Source organism: Microcebus murinus, chromosome 13 (genome assembly GCF_040939455.1).
Source record: "Microcebus murinus isolate Inina chromosome 13, M.murinus_Inina_mat1.0, whole genome shotgun sequence".
Lineage (NCBI taxonomy): Eukaryota > Metazoa > Chordata > Mammalia > Primates > Cheirogaleidae > Microcebus > Microcebus murinus.
The window spans coordinates 5,183,551-5,195,741 of NC_134116.1; the positions used below are offsets into that span (position 1 = coordinate 5,183,551).

The window sequence follows — 12,191 nt, forward strand, 5'->3', positions numbered from 1 at the left end:
AAAGCTGCAGTTAAGATTATTACCTAGGCCGGGCGCGGTGGCTCACGCCTGTAATCCTAGCTCTTGGGAGGCCGAGGCGGGAGGATTGCTCAAGGTCAGGAGTTCAAAACCAGCCTGAGCAAGAGCGAGACCCCGTCTCTACTATAAATAGAAAGAAATTAATTGGCCAACTGATATATATATATAAAAAAAAAAATTAGCCGGGCATGGTGGCTCATGCCTGTAGTCCCAGCTACTCGGGAGGCTGAGGCAGAAGGATCGCTCGAGCCCAGGAGTTTGAGGTTGCTGTGAGCTAGGCTGACGCCACGGCACTCACTCTAGCCTGGACAACAAAGCGAGACTCTGTCTCAAAAAAAAAAAAAAAAAAAAAAAAAAAGATTATTACCTGACAATAAAGAAGACTATGTCCATTTGTATTGAGAATAAAAGCCCTTTTAAACTAGATACAACATATAAAAAGTATCATTGAAAAGAAGGCTGGTAAACTAGATGATCTCAAAAATAAACATCTCTGCCCTGTTGTAACTAGTTCTATGAACAAATTTCTGTGATCTCTACTTTTTTTTTATAATCCTCTCCCTCTTATGTTTCAGATTCTCAGTCCAGTAGGGCTTGATGACCAGAACTCAGTAACTTTTAACTAACTACTTGATCTTTTTGGGTTTTTTCCCAGAAATGGCAGAATTTCTGCAAGATCAAGGAGATAAGATTCTGAAGAGCTCTGCAGACTTTTTGATGTCAAGACTCACCATTCCTCACTAACCTGCTCCAAGGCATGTAGCACCTCATCAACTGTAACACAACCTGTCCCAATGCACAAAGGCTCTTGTCAAAAAGCTTGCCCCTTCTGCAAAGTGGAAAGTATGAACAAATAAAAGAGCTTGCCTTTATGACTTGCAGGAAAACAAACACAGGAATCATTCTTTTGTAACACAAGGGAAGTTCTCCACACAGTGGCCTTTTTGAACCCCAAATCTGTAAACATAGATATGTGGTAGTAGGAAGTTACACTCAGCAGGCACATGGCTCCAAGTTGCAAAACTACCTCCTGTCATGATGATATGGAAAATACTTTTTCTTGAATATAACTAAAACACAGATAAACCCCCCAGTCACCAGGTGAATTTAGGTTGAAGTATATATGACAAATGGTGCTGTCAAGTCTTCTACTTTTTTATGAAACCAAACCGAGGTCTGCTGACCAAGCACAGCAAATCCAGACACTGACACAGAGTTTCAGTGGGAGAAAGAGACGTAAGTAGCACACTTTGACTTGGTACACTATTCTGGCCTTGATCACTTTTAAAAAGCTCCTCAATGTTGGAAAACTGCATGTCAAAATTGAGCTTTCCTCTTATGGGTCAAACCCACTTGGAAACACCAGCTAAATTTACGTGTATTACCTATGAAGCTCCATCTTGCAAATGCCTCGTAACTAACTGGACCCACATCACTCAAAATAATCCAAAATTACAATGGCTAAATTGAGTTATTTTGAAATTCTTGAACTAGTATATTCGCAAGTACAATTGGAAAAAGTAGGTTTTAAAACCAGACAAATTTAATGGGAGGTCTACTTTCTTTCTCCTGGCTGGAATCTGACAATAATCAATTTGAAAGTACTTTTTTAGAGAGCTATCCTTTAACTCCCACAGAAAACTCTTTAAATGCTCAACCTGCCTGTTTGACATTGCTGAATGACTTTAAAAACCCACAATAATCTTTCCCATGCCCTTCTCAGTCCCTTGGAGATGAATTAAATAAATAGTATGCCAGCTGAGACTGAATTTCCCAGAGAAGTAAAGTCCTTTAGACTCACTACAAACTTTCTTTTCTCAGTAGATACATCTAGCTTAGGCAAGAAACATTTATAAGAATTTGATTTGCTTGTTTCAAATTATTTATATATTCCTGTGACTATTTATGGTGTACAAAAAAAAGAAACTAAAAGAAAAAAAATCTTATTTGGAATACCCATTTGTAACCTTTTCAAACCCCCATGGATAGCTTTTGTTTTCCTGTTTTATTGATTCTTTAAATTTTTGTTTTATATTTAGAATGTAATATAAACTCCTTTTGTTGTTGTTTTCTTTGCATAGCCTTCTCTTTTAAGCTAAATGAAACTGTATACTCAAAAAAAGCAAATAGTTTATTAAAACATTTCAAAGACAAACAGCTTTAAATAGTGATTACCCTAATAAACAAATACGCCCCTCCTCCAAAACGCCTTATTGGTGTAAATGTCAAAAAGAAAAAGCCAAGAAACAGAAATCTTTGCTATTTAAAAGATAAAAAAAAATTAAGTGCTCTCTAATCAAAAGTTCACTTAATTATAACCAATATTTAGGCTATGCAGGTACAAATATATTTACCTGAGGCTTAAGTTCTCTCAATTAAAAACTTCTCAGTCAACTTAATTCCTCTCTTTTAAACACCTGTTAACTATATGTGCTCCCTCTGTCTGTTCCTCCTCTTAGTGAGGTGATTCTTGCCAAGGATAATGTAAAACATTATTGGTCTTATGGAAAACAAGATCTCAAATTAGTTCCTCTAGGACTTCCATTTACTTCTGTCTTTCCTTCCCCTTGCCATCTTTGACACCACCTGAAGGGTCCTAAAGGAAACTTCTATCAGTAGTAACCTAAGGACTGCTTAAGGAACACAGAAAAGACAGCACAGACTTCTCCTTTTTTGGCAGGATATCCCCTTTTCCTCATGGAACCCCAAGACTTGTGGGTGGACAGGTTCCTCACTAAAGTTTTTTCTTTCACATTTAATTCTGCATTTTCTTTAGCTTTTAGATGCATGAAAATGTACATGTGTAAGTTATATATTATATGTGTCTACATGTATATATACATCTATATATGTGTGTTGTATATTGTCTGTATGGTACTGAATTAAGTTAAAGGTAAATTAGTGCTCATAAATTAAATAAATCAGCCCCAAATTTTTCAAGTTCACATGACTTCAGTAAATATTTTGGTAAACATGACTAGTTTGTCAGTTTGTATGTTTGTTTGTGTTTTGAGACAGAGTCTCGCTTTGTTGCCCAGGCTAGAGTGAGTGCCGTGGCATCAGCCTAGCTCACAGCAACCTCAAACTCCTGGGCTCAAGCAATCCTGCTGCCTCAGGCTCCTGAGTAGCTGGGACTACAGGCATGCGCCACCATCCCCGGCTAATTTTTTCTACATATATTAGTTGGCCAATTAATTTCTTTCTATTTATAGTAGAGACGAGGTTTTGCTCTTGCTCAGGCTGGTTTCGAACTCCTGACCTCGAGCAATCCGCCTGCCTCGGCCTCCCAGAGTGCTAGGATTACAGGTGTGAGCCTAGTTTGTCAGTTTAATAAAAATAACTATGCCTTCTGACTTATCAGCCAAATATCATGTATTTAACTTGAAGGTTATTGCTTTTATGATAATATACAGGAATATAAAAGTTGCTAAAAACAAGTTCAACTTTGAGATGAGAGCTAGATTTGTCAAATGTCTCATGAGATTTTATAAACAAAACTATTAAGAATAAATAAATAAGCCAGGCCGGGTGCGGTGGCTTACGCCTGTAATCCTAGCACTCTGGGAGGCCGAAGCGGGTGGATCGCTTGAGGTCAGGAGTTCGAAACTAGCCTGAGCAAGAGCGAGACCCCATCTCTATTATAAATAGAAAGAAATTAATTGGCCAACTAATATATATAGAAAAAATTAGCCAGGCATGGTGGCACATGCCTGTAGTCCCAGCTACTCGTGAGGCTGAGGCAGAAGGATTGCTTGAGCCTAGGAATTTGAGGTTGTTGAGGTTGCTCTGAGCTAGGCTGACGCCATGGCACTCACTGTAGCCTAGGCAACAAAGCGAGACTCTGTATGTATGTATGTATGTATATATGTATGTATTATGTATGTATGTATAAATAAATAAATAAATAAACAAATAAATAAATAAATAAATAAGCCAGCCAGCCAGACAGACAGACATGGTGGTTCATGCCTGTAATCCTAGCACTCCGGGAGGCTGAGGTGAGCGGATTGTTTGAGTTCGGGAGTTCAAGACCAGCCTGAGCAAGACCAAGACCCCATCTCTACTATTTTTTTAAACAGAAAGAAATTAGCTGGACAACTAAAAAAATATATAGAAAAAATTATCCGGAACTAGGAGGCCAAGGAGGGCGGATTGCTCGAGGTCAGGAGTTCGAAACCAGCCTGAGCAAGAGCGAGACCCCGTCTCTACTATAAATAGAAAGAAATTAATTGGCTAACTAATATATATAGAAAAAATTAGCCGGGCATGGTGGCACATGCCTGTAGTCCCAGCTACTCGGGAGGCTGAGGCAGCAGGATTGCTTGAGCCCAGGAGTTTGAGGTTGCTGTGAGCTAGGCTGATGCCACGGCACTCACTCTAGCCTGAGCAACAAAGTGAGACTTTGTCTCAAAAAAAAAAAAGAATGGTGGCAAGTATCTCTTGTTGCGTGTGTGTGTGTGTGTGTGTGTGTATAAAAACACTTCTCATGAAATAAAAACTCATCTAGAAAAAATCAGAAAAGAAGCCACTTGGCTACAAATAGTCACTTATTAAAAACCTGGATTTAATTTTCTTCCTGATGTTTTTAGTTGGCTCCTTAAGGGAACAGACTTTTGTTGTTGTTCTGGCATACAAATTCTCTTTTGTATTATCCTTATGTGTATTACATTCCTACTTTGTAAAGATTTTTCTTTTTTTTTTAGACAGAGTCTCACTCTGTTGCCTGGGCTAGAGTGCCTTGGTGTCAGCCTAGCTCACAGCAACCTCAAACTCCTGGGCTCAAGCAAACCTTCTGCCTCAGCCTCCCGAGTAGCTGGGACCACAGGCATGAGCCACCATGCCTGGTTAATTTTTTCTATATATTTTTAGTTGGTCAGTTAATTTCTTTCTATTTTTAGTAGAGATGGGGTCTTGCTCTCACTCAGGCTGGTTTTGAACTTCTGACCTTCCACCAGCGTAGGGCTCCCACAGTGCTAAGATTATAAGCATGAGCCACCACACCCAGCCTACTGTGCAAATTATTAATACTGTGTATCTCTCATTATTTTACTTCTTCCAAGAAAATTAAAATCATGGTATTCCAAAGACTAGAGATAATAAAACAAGCAGCTATGTAAATCAATGACTTGACTTAAGTCTCATTCTTGGCACTCTGTGATGCCATCCCAATTTTGACTTTTGGGTGCTCTTAAAATTTCTCACTGAGATGTCTCCTCTTCCCCCCTTTCCCACTGTAGGACAGGACTCTCTGGGAACAAGCCTTCCCAGTAATGAAGGACACCTAGACACTCAGACTTTGATCATCAAAGTTTTCAAAACGAAGTATTTTGGTTAAAGGGAGAAATGAAAAAGAAAACTTTTTTATCTGAAAAATGCAAGCCTCATATAAATTATTAGGACCAGAGAGACACAAACATGAGGCAGCAGTCATTTCCTACTCCCCATTTTGACCCTTGAACTAAGTAATCACCTCTAGAAACTGTTTGCTATGTGTACTCTATAGCTATAAATTAAACTAACAATGCCATGAATGTGCTGGATGCCATAACTCACACTTCATTGTTAAACAATGTAAAATGTATTGTTAAACGATAGCCAATTACCAATCAATGTCTGTGTAAATCAGTAAGAATTCCTAACAACTTTGCATTGGCCCACCTCTTTGTTCCCCTTTTGCCTTTAAACACCTGCTTGTAACAAACACCAAATATAGCTTGTAGCCAATGCTACTTGGGTCTGAGTCTTCTAGGCATTAATAGCTTTCCTCACCCTGGCAGAGGTAAACTCTTTAAAATTGTGTTTTGTGCTTCAGTTTCTTCTTCTAGGTCAAAAATGTACAAAGTGTTAGCACTTGGGGAATAAAACCAATAATGTTCTTGTCAATAACACCAAAAAATTCACTTGAAACAATTAAAGTTCCATTTGCTGTAGAAGGGATGAGTAAGTCAGGTGACCCACAGCCTCAGACAGCAGCACGTGTCCCAGACTGAGACACAAAAACCATATAAAAACCTTTTTAGCATAATATGAACAGAATATTAAAAGTAACATTAACTTACTAAAAAAAAAAGAGTCAAAACTGAGCAAACCTCTGCTTCATGATAAATAAATAGTTAAGCTACAAAAAATAATGAAAAGATTCAGGCTGGCAGTCACCTCTAGGTGAAGAAGAGAGATGAGATCAGGCAGCACACCAGAACTGCCCAAGGCAACTCTTATTATATATAATAAGGATATACAAGCAATATTCTTATTACTTAAATTCTACATAAAACTATTCCAAGAATGCTCTTTGCTTCTGCAGACCATATCACATAATCCACACAGATTTTACAGCAAGAAAATAAGAATCTTACACTCACATCATGTAATAAAATTCTTGAATACTTGGGAAATTAGAATTATTTGGCAGCAATATTTTATAAAGGAAACAAAAGGGAAACAGCTCAGGTAAGCAGCCTGTTTTATCCACAGTTTACAAGGAAGCCCATACTGAGCAGATTAAACATATTTCCAAGCTTGGGGACCACTCTCACTATGGTGTTGGAGCCCAGCATGGCTCACTCCTAGGCAGTAAGTGAGAGAAACCTGAGAAGTTGGGAAATTTAATTCTGAGAAACCTGAGAAGTTTGGAAATATTATTCTGGATACTCCACTCACCCTACTGTTTTTCCTCACAGGGTGGGGTGAAAATGCTCCCTCCTCCAGGGTCTCAATCCTCACCAATGATAACTTACCTAAAGTCAGTTTAAGGTTTTGACCTGTGATGTCATTATTCTGACAACACCTGTGATATCAAATGTGTGGCATTTGATGAACATCAATCAACACTCCAACACTAATTGGTGGTCCAACAATTCAATTCTGACACCACCCAGAGTTAGCACAGACCCTACAAGTTCAGAGCTCAGTCCCATATCAGTGCCCACACTTCAGATGCCAGTTACAAGCCCTGAGGGCCCATCTACACTTCTGAACAACTGCCTATCAATCATGGGTTCCCATAACCCCCTTCTCAAGTTCAGTAATTTGATATAACTACTCATTGAACTCAGCAAAACACTTTAATTACATTTACCATCTCATTAAAATTGCTATAGTTAGGCATGGCCAAATGGAAGGGAAGTGTATGGCAAGGGAAAGTGGTAGGGTAAGATGAGGCTGGAATGGTAACCCTGGAAAATAGCTGTTATTAAAGCAATCAGCCCTCCTTTGTGTACATTAAGAGCAGCTCACTACAAAGAAACACCCTCTACATTATGACTTAGATGATGCTCCCTGTTTTACTAAACACAAAAACAGACACAGACTGCAAATTCCCATTTTCTTCCTCATAAACAACTAGATGAACAATTCTGTTTTTACTGGTCTCAAATACTTGTTAGCCATATATGGCTTAAGTTACTCTCCTTCTGTCAGGGCCCTGAACTTTGATGCCTTCTCAGCCTTAGCCAGCAGAAAACTACTCTGTGCTCCTACTAAGATAAGCCTGACTTCAGGGAAAATCAGTCTCTGATTTACCATAAAATTTTGCCACTCTACATCCTACCCTACCCGCCAACTGTCTTCTAACCTTATTTACTCCTACCTATGAAAGAAAGCCCTTTTCTGCCTAACCTTTGAGATGCTTGCAGATTTTATATTTGGTGCTTTCTCCCTATTGCAATACTTCTTTGCAATAAAGTCACTTCTCATCTAAATCTGAAGTTGTCTTATTTGAAAACATCTCCAGGATAATAACAATTGTAGTCTCAGAAGGGGCATCGCATACATACTCCATCCCAAGCCCAACCAAACCATCCTGTGGGTCCCCAGCTTTCCAGGGCTCTGTAGTTTTTCTCAGTATGAAGGGCTTCTCCCATGGTTGATGTGAACAGGCTGGGACACGTGCGGTGGAGGCCCCTCAGGAAGAACTCACTGGGCCTTCAATGATGTCCTTTTACAGGCTCAAGACTGGCCTTAGCTTTGAGTCACAGGCTCATGTCTTTGCTTCTCAGTCAGGGTTATTAATTTAATTGTAAATGAGAAAATACCCAGTGTTTGAAGAATGAAGGAAAATTGCTTTAACTCACTATTTATGTTTATAGAAGGGAAGTAAATTCTGAAGGAAAAAACTCAAACCAAAAATGCTTTTCTTGGCTGGGCGCAGTGGCTCATGCCTGTAATCCTAGCACTCTGGGAGGCCAAGGTGGACGGATTGCTCAAGGTCAGGAGTTCAAAACCAGCCTGAGCAAGAACGAGACCCCATCTCTACTATAAATAGAAATAAATTAATTGGCCAACTAATATACATAGGAAAAATTAGCCAGGCATGGTGGCGCATGCTTGTACTCCCACCTACTCAGGAGGCTGAGGCAGCAGGATTGCTTGAGCCCAGGAGTTTGAGGTTGCTGTGAGCTAGGCTGATGTCACGGCACTCACTCTAGCCTGGGCAACAAAGTGAGACTCTGTCTCAAAAACAAAAAAACAGGAAAAGCAAAAGTATCTATCCCTTTCAGACAATAAGCAGGTTATTTAATTATTATTTCCATGATAACAAATTATTAGTTAACAATCATATGTGAATATTTCTTGGACTTGCCAAATCCTATCATAGGATTTGCCATTAAACTTCAACATCCAGATAACAAGATATAAAACAGAGTTACCCACTGTCACAAATTCTCCACCCTGCAAAAAAGAGAGGAATAGATGTTTTGGTGAGTCTTTGTCATTCACCAATTTTTCTACCACAATTTCTTGTGGAAATTTATTCATTTCTTTGCAACCAAAACAGAAGAGAGATTTTTTTCCCTATTTTTTCCTAGGTAGCATTCCCAAAGCTAAGCCCTGGAATACAATTGAAAATCATCTCCAAATAAAGAAAGGCCTAAGAAACTTACTACACTCACTCTGGGGAAGAAAATAGGTAAATGAGAATTTTTAACAAATGCCAATATATGATCAGATTTCTTTTCTGAAATCTACTTTTTAAATAACTTTTTGAAAGTATTTTCTTATCTTTCAAGCTCTACTGCTAAAATTCACTGTACAGATAATAAAAAAACAAAACAAAGTTGAGTAAACAAATATTTTCAATGTGACAAAACAAACCTAGAGAGGGGGTAGTGGTGACAGGAACAGAGACATGTCTGACTGAAGTGCCAACCTAGGCCATCCTATCAGTTGGGACATCATTCCACCCCATCCTGATCACTAAAGTGCTCAAAGACCATCCTCTCGGGAAATACTGCACTTTCCCCACTTCAGGCCTGAAGTGCAAACTGCTTTGTAGGTTCTTGCACCACTTTGCTGTTATGGGTTTTCCTTGTTTTTTGAGATAGTTTTTCTCCCTTCACAAGTGTGAGAAAATCTAGAAAACGGAAATCTTTTCTGTCTTTTCCCCTCAATACCAGCATCAAACTAGCTGAACACCAATGTGTCTCCAAGAAATAAAAATTGGGGCTGCAGGAAGAAAATATAAATGTCCCAAGGGGTTCACTTTTTTAATGAAGAGTATACCAGGAGATTTCTCTCAGCCCTAGGGCATACAGCTGCTCCCCTGAGAGGCTCCATCCCCACACCTCAAGTTGTATTCTGGGAAATGACCCAGGGCTGATATTCACTAGACATTCCAAGAGACATGGCCACTGCGGGCATCTTGGGTCATTCCCCAGACAGTTCTAAAGGCTGGGACCATGAAAAGACAGGAGAGTGGCTGAGGACACATCACCCTGTAAAGTTTCCAAAGGAGAACCTCAACCCAAAGACATTCTGATAAGGTGTGTGTGCCTAGGGAAGAAGGAGAGGCAAAATATATTTTTACAGGGGAGTGTCAAGTGAATATTCTCCGATTTCCTCTCATGTGAAATGTTCGGAAACATAAAATAAGTATTTTTGAAGTAGCTACCCACTGCTCTGTGAAAAAATGATAAAAACACCGTGTCTATGGAAAGTAAATAAAAGCCGAATAGTTCGACTAAATAAATAGTCGAATAATGTGAACTGGTGTGGGGAAGTTGGTGCTTGGGAATGTGAGAAAGGACTGGAAATTTAAAATTTGCAAGCCCTAGACAAGTTTCACCGGGGGAACAGCGTGGTGAATTTGAGAAACTGTTTCCCATACATCTGGAAAATGCAGGAGAAAACCAGACTCTGTGGAGAGTTAAAACAACTATTTAGGAGGCAGTTAGACTGAACTGAATCTAGTGCCCTGGGTTCCTACTTAAGAAGGCTGAAATCTAACCCAAATGCATTTTTTTGGTAAATTATGAACTGACAGAAATAAAATTTAGGCTTTACGAACTACTAAACTGCCAATTAAACTCTGATTACACAAAAAGAACATAGCCACCTGGACAGTCCAAATAAGGCGACTACATAACTACGTAACTGTTATCAGTAATTACTGAATCCTCATGCACCTATAAAAAGCCTTTCCTTCAAGCCACTCCAGTGGACCCCAAACCACAAACCATGCCTGGGGGCTTCCTAATTAATAAATCGCTGTTTGCTCTAATAAACTTATATTTTGACGGTACCTTAATTCAATTTTTACCAGGAGAAAGGAGGGCCGGGGACCCCATGGACTGCAGCTCCTCCCACACAGGAAGCCGCACGCCGAGTGGAGATTCTTCCCTGAGGAACCTCCCTCGGCCACTGCGCAACCGGGGGAGACGTGGGGCTGCGCCACCACGAGCTGCCGGAGAGGGCTCTGGCGAAGGCCGAAACCACAGGCGGGAACAGGACAGGACGCCGGAGTTCCGGCTGCCGGCCCAGCCGCACTTCGTGGCCAGAGGCGGCTCAGGGCCGAGCTGCACCGGCGAGGACTCGTCCCCGGACTCCCGAGCTGACCCGGGAGGCCCAGGTTCCGCCACAGCCTGTTCCAGCCCCTCCAACCCTCCCGGGACACCCAGCCCCGCACACTCACCACTTCCCAGCTTCCGTGGTGTTCCGACATCCTCCCCACGGATTCTCCGGTACCTGCAGGTCACAGGGCGACAAGGCTCGGCAGAGCAACCTGCACTCACCCAGCGACGCGGAAGGAGCAGCCAGCACTGAGTCGGCGGGCGGACGCCAGTGACAAAGGCCCCGGCGGCATCCCGGACCGCCCCTTCCTCTCCCGCGGCTCGCTGATTCGCCGTTCCCACGCCGGCGCCCCTGATTGGGTAGGGGGCCAAGCCCCGCCCCTAGGCCGCGAGTGACAGGGGGTGGGCTTCCACATTTTCGGGTTTGCAACCTGGGCTTCCCCTCTGCTCTGGAACCTGGCGCTGCCTGGAAAATATTCGCTTTAACCTTGTATATAAGGTTATATCCATTTATGAATAATAAATATATATGATATTCAAAATTGGAAACAATATAACAATAATTTTAAAATTTCCTATTTCATAGCCTTACTTACCTCTGGTCTTTTGAGGAGGCAGCCTGAGTTTTGAAAGGGGAGGTGATCTGCTCAAGCAGCAATGGCAGATAAATATAAAGTATGAGCCACGTGTGTCATTTTAAATTTTCTGCTAGCAACATAAAAGAAAAACACGTGAAATTGTAATAATTTATTTAACCCAATATATTCAAAATATTATCATTACAATATGTGATTAATATACTATTATTAATGAAGTATTTTTTCAGCACTAAATATTTCAAAATCACTCTGTCTTTTAAATTTCCAGAACGTCCCTATTCAGCTAGTGGATTTGGATATACATGTCTGGTTTGTCCACTTATTTATATTAAGGTTGATCAATGGGTGCAAGAAATATCTGCCTTTTCCTTTCACATAATTGTTTAGCATTTATTGCTTAGTATTTTTCTAATTTCACTTATTTCCCTGAGGGCTGAAAAATAGCAGTTTTCTAATTCTATTATCTCCTCTGCATGTAATACATCTCATTCTTCTTTTAAGAATTGCATTTTCTAATGAGTCTTCATTACATTACATTAAAACTAGCTTACCAGAAAAGAAAAGAAAAATGATGTGGCCCCAGAAAACAAAGCAAACATATACGTAATATTTTTCCTAACATTATTTTTTGCATATTTGATGGAATTTTATACACTGTAGTTTATCTTTATTTTTTAGTTCAAATTGTCCGTCTCAGGTCATTGACAGACCCTTCACATTGCCTGCTTTTTCTTTATGCCATGAGACCATATGTTTTGAGAGCTCTCATATTTTTTGGAACAAACAC

At 40.3% G+C, this 12,191-nt stretch overlaps 1 protein-coding gene across 1 annotated transcript in view; it reads right to left on the reverse strand.

Annotated features, from left to right (window-relative positions):
- LOC105864199 (uncharacterized) overlaps nt 1–11,105 on the reverse strand; it is a 48,453-nt gene extending 37,348 nt beyond the window's left edge. The window contains exons 1-2 of the mRNA XM_076009277.1: nt 10,928–11,105; nt 886–975 (exon numbers count right to left, since the gene is read on the reverse strand). Coding sequence (XP_075865392.1) covers nt 886–975; nt 10,928–10,957 — 120 coding nt within the window. The 5' untranslated portion in view covers nt 10,958–11,105. The remainder of the gene's footprint in view (nt 1–885; nt 976–10,927) is intronic.
- Between the last annotated feature and the right edge of the window lie 1,086 nt (nt 11,106–12,191).